The 17,377-nt window shown below is 38.1% G+C and overlaps 1 protein-coding gene across 2 annotated transcripts in view; it reads left to right on the forward strand.

Moving 5' to 3' along the window:
* The first annotated feature begins 13,631 nt into the window (after positions 1–13,631).
* LOC140150809 (histone deacetylase 4-like) overlaps positions 13,632–17,377 on the forward strand; it is a 119,706-nt gene continuing 115,960 nt past the window's right edge. Inside the window, exon 1 of one of the 2 annotated variants that reach the window (XM_072172943.1) lies at positions 13,632–13,775. In XM_072172943.1, coding sequence (XP_072029044.1) covers positions 13,754–13,775 — 22 coding nt within the window. In that variant the 5' untranslated portion in view covers positions 13,632–13,753. The remainder of the gene's footprint in view (positions 13,776–17,377) is intronic. The other variant, XM_072172946.1, reaches the window with a different exon arrangement.

Raw genomic sequence — 17,377 nt, forward strand, 5'->3', positions numbered from 1 at the left:
AAAAAGTTTTTTCTTCTTCTTTCTTTCTTCCTTCTTTCCTTCCATCTCACCAATATAGGTTAGAGAGATTACCAGTGATTTGCCCAACAAGAACACCTAGAACAGCCCATTAGTCATGGGTTCATATGGCCTGACAAGAGTTAAAGTCAGGGTTGAGGAGGGTATTTTGTGTCGGAATCAGGGTTAGGGATAAGTTTAGGGTTAACTTAGGGTTAGCGATATATAGGGTTAGTGTATAGAAATAGGGTTAGGTCAGGACTAGAGTTATGGTTAGATTTTGGGTTAGGATTATGTTTAGGGTTATGTTTAGGACTTAGGTTAGGGTGCAGTTAGGGTTTGTAACTAAGTTATTGCTTTTCGGTCTAATGACACTTTGGACTTTCGACCTTTAACCTAAAATTCATGAAAATTCTGATTTTTTTTTTCATTTTGGAACCAGCATACCATTTTTCACCAAGAATGTGGCAGTGACATCAACTTCATTTAAGCGATAAGTTTGGAGTTTTACCAGTCCAAATTTGCTCTCACCTTTGATGTAACTTGTGTTTACATTTGGACCTCTTTTTGCAATTGTGCAAATTGCAGGCAAACGTAACCTGCATTTTCCCCCTCTATTTTATTTTCCCTTCCCTTCTTTTTGGATTTGGTGGGTCGGTCTTAGAGGTGCACATGCACCTGTTCGCTCCAGCCGTTCACTGGACTCAAAAAAAAAATTGTTCCTTTTATCATATTATGGAATTTTTGATGTAACTTATGTGCAATATTAAATCTTTGTAACTCTGTGCCAGTGATAAAGAGTAACAAATAAATGAATAAATAAATAAAATTAAATAAATATTTTTTTTCCAAATACACATAGGATTGTTGAACATTGCAACTTTGGTTCTAGTGTGATTTGACAAAATATTTTGCACAGAAAATGTCTAAAATCCCTTTAATGCATGTGACTTTTTTTCTTTTTCATCAACTGTGAGACAGCTGTACATATGGGAGCTGGTATTCAATACATGTACCACCAGTCAAAGAAATTGTTATTTACCTATGTTTGTCATTTGCTGGTAATCTCAGTCATATTCAGCAACTCAATTGCAACTTCTGTTACATGTATGTGTGAATGTGTTGAATGTTTAACCCCAACCTCCATGCTCTGTTGATCAGCAGATCTATATATTTAGGTCACAAAGTCAGCCAACTTGAAATTGTTACAAAACATAAGTTAAGCAACCTTTCAATTGATACAAGAATAGCATCTGGTATTTTGGTTTCAATTTTCAATTTGCTATAATTAGATGTTCATTTAACTTTCGGTGCACACTTCCTCATACCATTCTAGGTTCTAGTATTGTTATCATGCATTGCACAGAAAAGGTTTATAACCTTGACTCCCTTTCTGCTTTTTGAAGAGAAATGCTGGTTTTGAACCACAGACCCCTCGGGTGCCATCCATGTTGAACCACCAGACGGGGGATCGCAAGCTATGCACGTAACCGCCGACCGGCCAATATGTATGAGTTTAGGATTATGCAATCATATCACATGGAATGCATGGAATGGCAGTTGCTTTGTGATGTATTGGTTTTTTTTATGGAGGACAAAGTAGATTTATTTTTAAATGTAACAAATAAAACATAACACACACAGAACAAAACAGCCATGACAACACCAAACATATGAATTAAAATAATTTTGTGTATACTAGTACTTGTATTGTACAGTATTAGAATTGGATCCATTATTAATATTGATATGCAAAATTAAATGTTGGTGGTGATATTATGTACGGATGTATGTTGATTTTTGTCATTTTATGAAAGTTGGCATAAAGGTTTTAAATGGCAAGCTAGAGTACAAGTGAGAGATTAATTAATTGTGAGAATTAATTGATTAGAATTAATTACGAGGGATATTTTGAGATTCTAGCATCCTCTTTTTAGGCTAGGATTCAATAGATAACCATGAAAAAGCTCATTCCAAAATGTGATTGTTGGTGTACCGTGTATTTTTGGTGTACATTTGTAAGATGTTTTTGTCCCCATTTGTCAATTTTGTGTCCTGTTTTTAGCCATTTTACCTCTGAACAATTGGAGAGCAATTATCCCTGCGGCTCTCCACTGGCTATGCCACTCCCGATGCCACCTGGTAATATGACGTATGTTAATAATCCAGGAAAATTATGGATCTATGTTATCACATACCAGTAAATCTTTACATTTACATCATTATGTGATGCTCCATAGATTTTAAATACCCATATTTAAACTCTATGGATGCTCTGATGCTCAAAAATGAGCTTTTAGAGACAAAATTGATATGACTATCACTGTAAGAATGAAAATGGCTTAATTAAAGGTAGAGGAGGTATTGTTGGTCGAAGCAGCCAAAAATTGATTTTCATTATCTAAATCAATATTATTGAAAAATAACACTTTGATGTTTTGCAAAGTTCATTCTACAAATCATATACTTTGAAAACTTGCTTGGTTATAGTTGTGAATGAGTTATGTACGTTTTACAAAAGTGTTGTTGTTTCAGCCCTCTTTATAACTCTTAAGCTACGTGCACAACGGAAAAAACACAGCACACAGCGAAATTTGTTACACCCAATTAACTTTTTTTTATTTTGGATTTGCGGAAATAGCTGAAGCAGTCAGAGCACCACACTGATGCACACACATGTAGGAATATCTACAAAAATTTCCCATTGATGGGGAACCAAAAGGTGGGAACGGAGTCTGGACATATTATTTGATGATTTTGATGGTGGATCCCACCTGGGGCACCACACCTCCAAATATTTTCCGGACACGACCATTGAAACAAACAAAAAAGAAAAGGTCCAGACCCTGATCCCCCTGAAAAACATGCCGTCCCCGGCTGAGCACAAGGCTGCAAGATATCTTGCCAGCCCACCCCCCCCCCATCCGGAACGGGGACTGCGCAAAAGACCTGGCCAGCTGCTCCAGACACCACCAGTCGGGGAACGACCCACCAAACCCTCCCCAGCTACAATACTGGGTGGGTTGGGAGGGATTTTCAGACGAACTTGACTGCTTCAGCCGAAAAAATGAGCAGGGAAGGAACAAACAGCGCGAAAACCCGGACGCTCGCTAACACGAGATCCGATTGGCCTGAGCCAGGCCAAGTCCTAAGGCAGCCAATCAAAATCGCTGATGGAAAATTAATAAACCCCGCCGCAGTTACTACCTCACAAGGGTGACATTACTGATATGGCAGAGGCTGGGACAATTAAGCTAGATGCCTTACTCCCCGAAACAGCAAGAAAAATCCCAGCCAAAAACGAACCCAAAAAGGGGAGACCCCATGAAGCCAAAAACGCTTTTGAATAGACAAGCTATTAAAAACCGCACATAACTCAAGAAACTACAGGACTTGCAAAAAATATATGATATTTGAATTCTTCTACACACTCGCTATGAAATGATCAATGCAATTTTTGCCAAAGTTCACTACCATTTGCAAGATGCTGTGAACTACCAAATCGCAACAGTTTAAAATAGTTGCTAACCTTAAATTGAAATATTTGGCACGGCATAATGGTGTTTCTGTACAATAAAGATCTGAAACTGTTATGACATACTACATGATTGCAGTGACATGGATCATGTTTGTTTTCTTTTTAAATGGTGAGAAGAATGTCAAATTTGAGCGTAATACTACAGCCGATGACATAAAATAATCAGGTACAGCTGATTAACATTAGACTCGGGGCGGGGGAGGTTGCGGTTGCAGATGTGCTAGCACAAATAGAAATTTATAACAAGTTGAACTTCTTCTGTGAATAACTGAATACAAATATCCAAAGTTTATAAATAAAAACATACTTTGACTGCTCAGTGCCAGAAGTAGGTAAGTGCAATAGCTGCCATGTGTGTAAAATACTACAAAATACATGTGTAAATTGCCAAATGTTCACAGGGTAGCTATTGCACTTAACCACTTCTGGCACTGAGCAGTCGACTTGTGCTCAGAGCTGAACACCTCACTTCACCGCTATATTTTTTTGATACATGTATGTGTGTTACCGTCAACTAAGCCGTTTCAACTGCTCTGCACCTCACTTCACCGCCATATTTTTTTGATACATGTATGTGTGTTACCGTCAACTAAGCCGTTTCAACTGCTCTGCAAAAGTCGCGTCCATTCACTCCCCATGTATTTATGGGGAGACGCTTTTTATGACCTTCAAGCTGAAGGTCAGGTTTTAATGACATGTGCCCTACTTTGTAGCTTATTTCAACAATTATTTTACAATTTAAATCGCTACACTATTGGGCTATTCCAGTCAGTTTTCTCAGCATAGAAAATACCAAATTTGCCTTTTCTTTAGTCATTGGAAGTTGATTTCCCTGATAAGAAATCAAACTTTCAGATTTGTTTCATCAGGCGTGGCCCCTGGAACTTATTTTTTGGAACAAGGCACTTCGACTGTGACAGCAGAGTCGGAGCGAAGTGCCAAAGTTTTGTGAGCTGAGGTTCAAAATAAGAAGTACGTAACCAGGTAACCTGGCCAATTTTGTGCCTATTTTTGCATTTTTCTCAAAAATTATAGTGCATGGTGGCAAGTAAGATATGTATATTATAGGGGCAAGGACAGCAACTACTGCACTGAAAATTTAGCAACTCAAGGCAAGTAGTTATTGATTTATTGATCAAATATTGGTTTTCCCTCATTTTTGACTGTAACTCCACAACTGTTGTCTGTGTTGAAATAAAATTTCCAGTGCAGTAGTTGTAGTCTTGACTCCTTACCCCTATATACATATCTTACTTGTCACCAATGCGCTATAATTTGTGAGAAAAATGCAAAAATAGGTACAAAATTGGCCAGGGGTGTAGTACCCCCTTAAATGTCTGGACAAAACTCTTAAATTGGATCATTTGGGCAACAGGCAACCAGTGGAGAGAGTGCATGGAGAAGAGGAGAGGCATGACAGCAACTGGGTTGCCTGAGGATACCCCTCATTACCCTGCATCATCACCCATCAACCGTTGCTCAGTTGAAACACATCAAATGAACAATTCAATACTCATAAACTTCTGATGTGGGTTTAAGTTCTGTTGCCTGCAATTTGTACAACTTTCCCAAAGGTGGAGGGATTAGGGAAGGGAAAATACCACACACAACATAGTTTTTGTTTTGTGTACACATGCCTTCAAAATCTGTGATTAGACATCAATCCGTGGGCATCAATCCCAACTATGACCCCATTTACACAGAGAGAAGTCTACTTCAATTGCGACAATCAGCGTGTTTATACTGAGCGTACGGCTTTTTGACCCGCTATTTTCCGGGCACAAAATACCGATCATAATCCGCCACCGTTACCCAGCTTATTTTTACTGAGACCAGAAAGCCGTGTCTCTTATACGATGCACGGCATTTTTTCCTGTAAACCGAAAAGTGCGGAAAACAGATTTGACGGTTGTATCCTAAATTTAAATGTCTCGCATGGCAGCTCATGGCATATGACCTACAAGTCACAATTTAGTGTTTTCGTAAAATACAAATTGCATTAATTTACCAGTGGATCTAGTAATTGGCTATTATGATAATTAATTTACAGCCAAAATATAACCAACTATAAAGAAGTAGGCCTAGACTAAGTAAAGTCATATCCATTTTACTTCATCAAGTTCATCAGTGCGAGTCACACATCATGCCAGTGTATATAATATCAGAAAGAAGGAACCTACTACATTATAGGCCTAGGCTAGACTATACAAGTATAGAATATAAATCGCGTTATTTTTGCAACACGCATGACCTCGACCCGGCAACCGATCACACGGCTCGTTTCTACTGCGCGGATTACACACTTTGACCCGGCATGATCCATCTCAAGAGGTGGATCACGAAAGGCGAGCACATGACCCGGCATGACACGGCAACCGATTACCCAGATCGTTTCTACTGGGCTTGTTACCCGGTATTACCCGGCACGGCACGGCATGGCACAGAATTTGGCCCTCAGTAGAAACACACAGATTGAATTAAGATGGCGACTAAGGATCAACATATTATTTGTTGATATGGCATTTACTCAGAAGTCAAGTTAGTCAACTTCAAAACAAATTGTGAATTTGACTTCTATGCCATCACTTACTCATGCATCAAATAACCATTAAATATGAACTCGACTTCTAAATTATAATTGCATCTTCGTTTACACTGCGAAAGTCGAGTTTGAATACAGATTATGATAAAAGTTTCTTCGGGTCATCATCCGAAGTCGACTGCTGAAGCCGAGTTCAAAACACGGCGACCCTGTTTACACACAAACGAAGTTGAGTTCAAATTGGACTAAAGTTGACTTCAGGCTCTGTGCCCGGGCTCTGTGTAAATGGGTCTATTCTAGCACAAACTAGAAGAAATGAAACCTTGAATTTAGACAAGATAGAATCAAAGGAGGAAAGGCAGAATAAACTGACCAATTTAAATATATGTATGACATGAGATTGACGTTGTTTTGAAAGCACTACAAGTGTAATTGTAGATTTTACACAGAATTTGAAGAGTTTAACTTAAGATTTCATGGCTCCACTCCAGAAACATGTTCAAAATATTGGTTTAATACTTCAAAAGTTGTAAACAATTTGGCATCCTAGCGGTAGTTGCATATATGTTTGAAACCAGTTTTGAATCAGGTCCTTGTTTTGATTGTTTTGCTTTTGTAAATAATACATGGTAAACAATCAATGAATTAAGGGTAAAATTTGCAATTGAATGTGTTGTGGATACTAGTTACTCTAGAAGTAGTGTTATGGTAGCGGGCAGTAATGTTACGCTTATCAGTAACCGCGTTTGACTAGACCGTACATATCAAGGCTATATGAGCGAGAGCCGCTATTGACATGTTCTCTCACTTGAGCAAGGTATGCTAAAAATAGACACAAGCTAGTGTAAACATAGGCTGTTATTGTCAGAGCATCTGAGCCTGCCAAACCCGCCTGACTCGATGAAACTGCTCCTCAGGCAGGGTGATAGAGGAAAAAATATGGGGGCCTTGAGAACCGTAGTGACGACATTATACGTCGCGTTGGTGTATACGATATTATGATGTGTTTAGTCACACGGGGGGCGTTTGTCTTGTGAGGAACTCCCTGTGGATGTATTCAAGCATAGTATTTTATGTGGTTTTTGTGGCTCGCACCCTTTTCACAGTGAGATGTTTTGGTTTTTGAATAATCAGTCTGATTATTTGCTGGGATGAGTGAAAATGGATGATAATGTGTGCGTGTGTGAGCAAACGAGCGCAATATATATAGACAACAGAGCTTGACTATATAAGTAGCTAGGTGTTTCCAGTTAGGATTTGTGTGTCTGAGTTTGCAGTCATGTTGGAGACATGGTGAGTGCAAGTGTAATACACGCTGTGATAAATCGCGTAAAGAAGCTTTAGCGGTCAGAAGGGTGCATTATTGAGTATTTCGCACTACTACAGGTTGATGCACAATCATCTTGGAAGGGAGGGAGGGGAGGGAGTGTGAGGGCTTCAATTGCTGTGATGTGATTGTTATCAATCTCGGTAATACTTTTGATTTAGGTATCTATAGGTGACAAAATTGGGAGAGAGGGAATTTTAAAATAATATCTCTAAACAACCACTGACCAGTCTGCTAGGCTTGAATTTGTAATATTAAGGGGGTACTACACCCTGTGGTAAATTTGTGACTATTTTTTTATTTTTTTCAAAAAATAATAACACACTGGTAACAAAAGTTATGTATATTATTGGGGCAAGGGATCCAATTACTACACTGAAATTTCAGTAACTCAAGACAAGCGGTTTAGTATATGATAGGAAATGAGGTACATCCTAGCGGTACCTTATTTCATATCATAAATAACGAACCGCTTGTCTTGGGTCACTGAAATTCCAGTGTAGTAATTGGATTTCTTACCCCTATAATACATAACTTTTGTTACCAGTGTGTAATTAGTTTTGAGAAAATGCAAAAATACACTAAATTTATCGAGGTGTAGTACCCTTAATGTGAATTTTATGTTATTGGAGTTTTGACAATTGTAATCAAAACTAGAATGAGAGTTGTAAGTGATAACATCAAAATAATATATTTGTCCGTCTTCAGTAGATGTAATCTGTGATGTGATGTGTACACATCAGCTTGCAATGTTTAGATTCTCTATGTGATTGTGTAATGATATGTACAAACAGGGGTCGAAATGAGATCGTCTGAAGCAAGAGAACCTTCTATTGAAAATTGCTTTGAATGTGGCTTTGTCTTGAACCAGGGGCAATTTCACATCAACCTTAGGCAAATGCAGAGCAAAAATGAATGCTGTTCTGAAGATGATTGTGCCTTTTAACCTGAGGCAGTTTTCAATAAAAAGTTGTCCCTACATGTATAGCAGTCATGCCAACTAGTACAGTTTCACCGTATTTTGTATGGTAAAACATGAAAAATACGGTGGTACGGTCTACTCCCGAAAAATATATATGGTATTTGATAATCTTGACCAAAATAATAATAAGTCATGCCTCATAAAGATAAACTGCTGCAGTAATAGACTACCGATCTGAATTGATATCGTTTGACCTGTTGAATTGCATGGTAACGTAGCTGTCATTTGATTGGTTGATATTTGTAAACATTGCATCAATTTGGCCTTGTCCAATCGGCACGATTGTCTTAAAAAGTATTTTGGCATCGTAGAGGCGAGCTCTATGCTGGTTCAATGCAACAAAGCACTTGTGGTGTGTGTTTGTGTTTGACTTTTCGTTCATGTGGGACACCACAAACGTAAATAATGGCATTCAAAGATAGGAAGAAACATGGAAGAAAACAATGTTTTAAGGACGAATATGCTGTGAAATGGAGTTTTCATTGTGAGGAATAGGAAAGACATTCACTGTGCACTTTAGTTGCACAATACATGATTTGTAGGAAAGGTACAATTTTACAAAAATACGGTTTTGGGGTGCAAAATACAGCATTTTGGTTGTCTGAGTTGGCATGTCTGCTATAGTCATGAAGATTTTCATGGGAAGCAGGGGCATTTGCAAGTTCAGCAGGAATTTATCCCTGGTTCCTGCGTACAAATTGGTATAATTTTATAAGTGTTAAAACTAGGAAAAATCCCATCATTGAAAACCAGCATTGTATTGTATGATATAGTTTGAAGGTTTTCCATGTTATTGTTTATGTTTTTCTTTGTTGCTAAATTGTGTTCAGGAATCATACATGTTTGTATCTGTTTAATTAAAAGAGTAAGGACTTCATATGGTAATGAAAATACCCAATCAGTTAGCAAACTCACAAAAGCCTCACATTTGTTTAAAAAAATCTCTTTTATATTGTTGAAGACATGGAGATGAATTTCTTTTCTCACATTCAAGTTGATTGAATGTTCACATAGAGATAGAGAGAGAGAGAGTGCTCATTTGACTAGCTCTATCATATGGCCAGGTATTGAAAAAATGTGTGATTTTGTGAGGAGATAAAGTAAAACAAAACTTCCCATGATGAGAGCAACATTTCCCATAAATCTTGATTATAAAGGTTTCTTTTTAAACAGACTTTCCCTCCAAATGTCAGATTTCCTTGGAAAAGCTGGAGCTTATGATTTTAGCGCCTCGATGTTTGGATGCTTGTTTCCTTTTCTTTCTTTCTTTCTTTACTTTTCCCCAAAAATATTTTGGAAAATATATGACAAGATTCATGATTTGACCAAAGTTGCAACTTGAAAATGTACACAACACTTGGAACCATGTATACTGGCCTTTGGAACCCCAGCAGGGACTGTCTTTTGGAATTTGCAGGAGAGCATTAAATAGCTCTTCTGGAGCCTTCAAGGAGAGCTGTTTAGAGCATTTACAATAGAATGTAAGGGGAGAATGGTCAACTACATGTAAGAAGAGCTAAAAATCACTCTCCTATATCAGATTTAAGGAGAGCAGCAGAGAGCGATTGCTAGATCGCTCTCCTCAAAAGGCAGTCCCTGCCCCAGGCATATTTTTTGTATTTGTGTGACAGAATAAAAAGTGTTTTTTAAATAATGGAAACTTAACTTGCGCCACAACAAAAATCGGGACAAAAATGTCGTTAAACACAGAATTAATTAAATTTTAACATCCTTAAATATGCCTAAATCCTTTTTCAATAACTAACTGTACAACAGAGGATGGTTACCACTCAAGAAGTCCCTCAAACTGTAAATTTAGGATGACTTATGTGCATGAATAGGGGGTCAGGTCTTAAATTTGCTCACGAACAGACTTTCGTTTTTTCCACGACAGTAAACCTAAACCTAGCACACCATACGTGACCATACACTGGGGGCTTCCGCCTGGAACCATAGACTGTAGACGGGCCAAGCACAACGGTCAAACTCAAACCAAGGGGAGTTAGTTTTATAAGTCTGAACATGGATATGATTTACTTTTAAATATATATTTTAATTAAATGATGTAAGCTCCACTTACTCTGCATCATGAGAGATACCACTTCTCAGTGGCATTTATGTAACAATAATAAGACTGGTCTATTTTTATGTCCATTCTCAATTCAACCACTTATATCAATAAAAGTTGTTTGATATATAGCGAAGTAACTAGATAATGGTGTGTGCCCGCTACATTTTGATTGCCTGTGCATCTTCCGTTATCAATTATCTAAATATATTTCATTTAATTAGGGATGAGTTTGTGTGCAATTATCACATCTCTTGACCAATAAAATATCTGATGGTTTCTCTGATAATATGGTGTCTATAGGATAGGCTAAGAGTTATGTAAAACATTTTGGAACTTGTGTTATCAATTCTAAAATGCATTTCATTTGTTTGCGATGTTTCTGTTTCTGACTGCTGAAATTATGTTTTCACTATTAGAGAAGCGGTGTAACAAACTAACTCCAGTGAAAACATAAAAGGTCAATTTCTATTTATAATTTGGTTTCATGGTCTGGTTGTACAGAATTTACATTGTTGAACCTTCTTTAACTTTATGATCTGATGATGGTTATATAGGCCTACATAGTTGGTGGAGCATTGAAATGGTAAACATACAAGGGGCAAAGTTCATGATTAGGAGCATCTCCAGTGGCAAAGTTCAATAAACTCCATTCAAGCATATAGCTCAGAAGTTGACCTCAAGTTGAAGAGTATGAGTTTTTGTACCCAATACACTCAAAGGTGATTCTCTGAATGTGGAAGCTGATTGGGGTGAAAGAACTGTGTACTGACAGATGAGTATATTTAGGATCCTAGTGAAAGTTATTGGCCCAGACATGTATTGTGACTGCTCAGTCACTTGGAATCCAGGTCTAGGATAGTCTCCATCACAGCCATTTGTGCTGGTTGTCACTATGACTCCGGCAATCACATTATGCCTTATATGTTTTAAGAAAGATTATTATCAAGCACGAATCACATGGTTTTATTTGAAACAAACTCATATTGACCATAAAAATGAATAAAAACAGCTGGCTCTCAACATGCGATATTCAAAATTCTGGCGCCAAAATTGTGCTCAATTATGCACCGGACAATTTTGGCAATATGAGTTTGTTTCAAATAAAACCATGTGATTTGTACTTGATAATTAATTATTATTGATTCTTTTAGTTATTGTGAGCTTACCTGATAAGCCATCTATTAAGGAGTTGAACCTGCATTTTTTACAGGACGGAGTGCCCGTCTCTCTATCGTTAGCAATTCACCAGACTCAAAATGTTGGGGGAGGGAGGTCACCACACCTCCTCCACAGCGGGTCTGTTACCTTCCCAGCATTTAAGAATGCTGGTACTCTATACTGCCAACTATGGAATTATGACAATTGCATGTGGTGATGTAAGTTGCAGTCTTACTTCCAGGTCCATGATCTCTCTCACCATGCGTAGGTAAGAGAGGTGGATTCCGGGTCAAACTCACAGCTAGGAAATAAGATTGCAAATCACAAGTGAGGTTAATTGTCACACGCTTTTCGCGAATATTAAACTAAAGTACAATTTTGTTACAAGTTACTGTGAGAAGAGACAGTCTAAAATACTCATTGTATCAATATCACTTTCAGAATACCAATTTCTACATTCTGGGTGATGATTATGTTGACATGCAAATGACAAAAATCAATGCAGGTGCCCTTTAAATTTGTCACCAGAACAATGCACGACCCCAAAGAGGGAGTGCATTGTAATGGGGAAATTTAAAGGGCAAGTGCATTGATGTGTGTCATTTGCACGTCAACAAAATCATATCAATCATTATTTAACTTAAAACCAGATCTTATTTAAAAAAAATCAAATCAAGCTCACCTGTAATTTACTTGACAAGGCCATTGCTACATATTTTATATGTGCGTTTGTCATTTAGTAATTATACGCAAACACAAATTTGTGTACTTGCATTCAAAACAAATCATGAATATTAATGATACAGAGTATGAATGAATAACATTGGCAAATCGATGGGGGAAAAAACATTAAAATTTTTTGATGGCCCGAAACACCGCACCAGCTTGTTGCCCTACTTCAACATGATATCGCAAAATCATTGTGGATCCAGTTGAGCATGGCTTGCCTATTGATTGGAAATCACACATTTAAAACTAATACCATGGGTGACATGTCCTTTTTAGGTTGAATGCTTACACAACACAGTCTACATTCCAGCACTAGATGTGATGAAGCTTTATGAATCGGTTGTCACACAAAATCAATAGTCATATTTCCGTACCATCTATTTGCCTAGTATAAAATGTGAGAGAATCCCCAGCAAATTGTGAGTCCAATGATACATGTGTGAAATGCTTTCTGCTAAAATCTTAGAAAATGGTCTTTTGGCAATAGTTTTAATTATTATATTTATTGTGATTTACAAGCATTATCATTATTTTCATCATCATTATAATGAAAACCTTTAATTTAACTTAAAACTGTAAATATAAATTTAATTTGAATAAACTGAGTAAAAAAAACCCCTTTTTTATTTTGGCACATTTTCTTACAATCATAGTCGTATACATGTGTAAACTTCACAATCCTCCAGTGTCACTGTAAATATTTGCCTTATGTTGCACATGGGCTCCTTTTCTAAATTTCACGTACAAACAGAGCTCTCCTCTGACAATCCCAACAAGAATTAAAGATCCTTGCCCTTATTTGATTTTTATGGGAGGGCACTTTCAGTTTGTGCCTAAAATTTCATTTAAGTCAATGGAGCCCATGTGTGCATAATTAGGCAAATTTTAACCCTGTTTACAGTATACAGTTGAGTAACATGCTAGAGTACTCAATTTAACCTTCCCTCTAGTTACTGGATGCCTAAATCTACACCAAGATTGCAGTGTCAATGCTTTCTGTGATCAGTAGTTGCTGATTTCAGTGATCCGTGAACTTTGTCTTTTTTAAAGACAATTCTTGTTTGTGTCTGTCTTGATTGCATTTTAATTATGTGTCTTTATTACATTTTAATTATCTTTATCTTGCTTTTGTTATTTCCAGAATTCAGTACGAGAAGCCATCCTTTTGAACTCTGCTTCGTATGTGGATGAGCTTTGTCAGTATTTTATGAGTCTCCGATTATTCTCCGTCAGCATAGAAGGACATCGCTCCTTTTGACCACTGAACTTTGACCTGAAAGGTGTCATATTGGAAGACAAGCACAGCTGGTGTACCCTATAAGAGAGGGTACTTGGTTGTCTGAAAGTAAGCGGTTGGAGCTGGAGGTGGAGTGTGCTGCAGAGATAACAGGAATACATAACAAATCACAATGTCATCTCCACAGCCACAAGGTAAGTGACAGAGAATTGAACATTTTTGCATTTCCCATAATGCATTGGGAAAACATTGAGATCATGAAATATTGGCATTGCTGTCACATGACACGAGGCTGTACTTTCATTTCCTGGCACAAAGCAGATACACTATTTTTTGTTTTGGTAAGCAAGTGACGTGCATTGAGGCAGCTGTTTTGCGCACTCATCTCTATGCGCACTGATGTCACTGACTCGCCGAGATTAAAAATAGTAGTGGAATGATGAACTTCAGAGTACAACTTGAGGATGTCCGTGCCCTTAACTAGCTGGAAAGTGCAAGGTTTTGTTTGTCTATATGCAACTTAGGCGGTGATTTATTGACTGTATGCTAGAGTTATAAGTGCAACTTTTTGCTTCACCTCAAGTTTGGTAGTGATGTAGGTGCATATTATGCTAGACCCAGTATCAAATTGTGCGCTTATTAAGTGAATTGTGCATTTATATAACAAGGGTGGTTTGGTCGATTGCTTGCAGCACAAACGCACAAAAGCGTTGACATCACTACTGTACGGAACTTGAGGGGAACCAAAGCATATTGCTTATATGTGTGCACCATCTGTACCTACCTTACAGAGGAAGCCCCACCAGAGCAGTTGTTCTGGGGTGAAACCAAACCTGCCTGGTTATCAAATAAATCAGTGACAAGGTTATTTCTGAATTTGATAGGTGCTAATTGATGTTTTAATGTTATTGCATCAATTAGTACCTGTCAAATTCAGAGATAACCTTGTCACAGATTAATTTGATAACCAGGCAGGTTTGGTTCACCCCAGAAGAACTGCTCTGGTGGGGCTTCTTCTTTAACAAAATATGAGCAGGGCTTATAAACTGTCCTCATATTTGTTAAGCCAAATGAGTTGTTTGTCATGCGTTATCAATTGTCCAATTTTTAGCATTATACATGTACATTATATCTTTGACCATTATAATCATGATGTTATTATATACAATGTATGGTTACTTTAACAAAGTTCATTTCCATTTATAAGGAAGTGTAATAAAGAATAATGGATCTGAGGAGGAAACCAAAAGATAGAGGAAGCCTATAGGTTTGTTACAAGGAACCATCTTCCTTCCCATCTAAAACAAAACCGGACTGGATGGTGAACTCGGTAGCATAAATTGAGAGGGTATAGGGCAAGGATAGGGTTTATAACTAAGTTACCGTAAAGATTCGCCTAATGGCGCACATGGACTCCTTTGCCTTTGGGTAAATTTCTGGGGAAACACGCAGTATGTCGTATAGCTCCCAGAGTAACAAATGTTACCTGCCATGGCACGGCATGAGACGCTATGATTTGGAAAATGGTGCTCTGTGGAAACACCACAGTATGTCGTACTGCTCCCAGAGTAACAAATGTTACCCACCATCGCATGGCATGATACGCTATGATTTGGTAAAAGATGCTCTGTGAAACATGCAGAATGTTGTTATTGTCGTACTGCTCCCAGAGTAACAAATGTTACCCGCCATGGCACGGCATTATACGCTATGATTTGGAAAATGGTGCTCTGTGGAAACACGCAGTATGTCGTACTGCTCCCAGAGTAACAAATGTTACCCACCATCGCATGGCATGATACGCTATGATTTGGAAAATGGTGCTCTGTGGAAACATGCAGTATGTCGTACTGCTCCCAGAGTAACAAATGTAACCCGCCATGGCACGGCATGATACGCTATGATTTGGAAAATGGTGCTCTGTGGAAACAGGCAGTATGCCGTACTGCTCCCAGAGTAACAAATGTTTCGCGCCATGGCCCGGCATGATACGCTATGATTTGGAAAATGGTGCTCTGTGGAAATATGCAGTATGTCGTACTGCTCCCAGAGTAACAAATGTTATCCGCCATCGCACGGTATGATACACTATGATTTAGAAAATGGTGCTCTGTGGAAACACGCAGTATGTCGTACTGCTCCCAGAGTAACAAATGTTACCCGCCATCGCATGGCATGATACGCTATGATTTGGAAAATGGTGCTCTGTGGAAACAGGCAGTATGCCGTACTGCTCCCAGAGTAACAAATGTTTCGCGCCATGGCCCGGCATGATACGCTATGATTTGGAAAATGGTGCTCTGTGGAAATATGCAGTATGTCGTACTGCTCCCAGAGTAACAAATGTTATCCGCCATCGCACGGTATGATACGCTATGATTTAGAAAATGGTGCTCTGTGGAAACACACAGTATGTCGTACTGCTCCCAGAGTAACAAATGTTACCCGTCATCGCATGGCTTCAAATCAAATGTGTATTCTAACTTTTCTGAGAATTTGAACCTGTTCTATGTCATTGGAAAAGGAATTCAAGTCATTGATGGTTATGAAAGCCATACCTAGGCCTTCTACATTTATAATCTCCATCAAGATATCACAGCAGAGGTTGAATCCCAGTTAAGTAGACTACATGATTGTATAAGCTTAGGTTTGCCACCATTCAGGACATACTGTATGTCAATATTTTCGCGTACAGATATTTTTGCAGTTTCAAGTATCACTGACAATTCCGGGAGGTGTTAAATTCGCGGTTGTTTGGCACCTTATATAATAAAATACATAAGAAACATATTCGCGGTTATTTTCGCGGGGAAATATTAATCCGCGAAATTCGCGAAAATAAAACCACAGCGAAAATTTCAGCGTATACAGTAAGCAATATTTATCACATATCTGTAGAATATAGATAGAGGGGGTTGTTAATAGCTTACCAGTAGTGTAAAAGAAAGTTAACCCTTACATTGAATTAATTATGTAAATTATGTGTGTCTGACTGCAGACCTTTTTGGCCTAAAGAATTAAGCAAATGTGATAAATTATAGGTGATACTGTCTGGTTAAGTCCTGGTCTCCTGAACAAAGCTGAAGATGTTCTCATCTGATCATTCTCAACTTTTAAAATAGGCTGTTGTTCTGTCTTGTCCAGCTTAATCAAATTTAGTACCAAGTGGGGATTAGCGTCAATCCGGCTTGATTGGGGGGAGGGGGAACCCTGCCAAAATGTTGAATGTGGCTGAAAAGAACAAAAAATGGGTAATTTTGCCGAAAGGTGGAGGGGACATCTCCCCCGGGATTGACGCCCATGCCCATGGGGCAATATTTTGTACGAAATATTTCCTGGTAGTGTACTAGTGTTGCACTTGTTTGGTTGTCAATCAATGGAGTAGAATAAAAAACAACAGAGTTTGACAAAATTCAGCCTTTATTGTGGGCATGAAAACATGCTGTAGAAAGATGCCGGTCTGATCTGACATTTAGAAAATCAGAAAAAGGGAGGGGTTTAAACTTTGTTGGTATAAAGGGTAGATTGATAAAAAGTGTGGGAGTGAAATAAAAAAGTGCGGGGTTGTTTCAATCCAGAATTGATTGTTTTAGAAAGGTTAAATCAGGATACCAAGAAAAATCGCCAAACTTACTTTCAAACATGTATATATCGCAAGAAAAAAAACTATCTATATTATAAGCATGCCCTTTCAGTCTGTATTTCTTGTTTGACCAAAGTCAAATCACAGTGATCATATTGGGCAGAAAGGGTGCTGGTTCGACGCTCAGAAAATCTGATTAAGGGTGGGGGTTTA

The sequence above is a fragment of the Amphiura filiformis genome, chromosome 4 (genome assembly GCF_039555335.1).
Source record: "Amphiura filiformis chromosome 4, Afil_fr2py, whole genome shotgun sequence".
Taxonomy (NCBI): Eukaryota; Metazoa; Echinodermata; class Ophiuroidea; order Amphilepidida; family Amphiuridae; genus Amphiura; species Amphiura filiformis.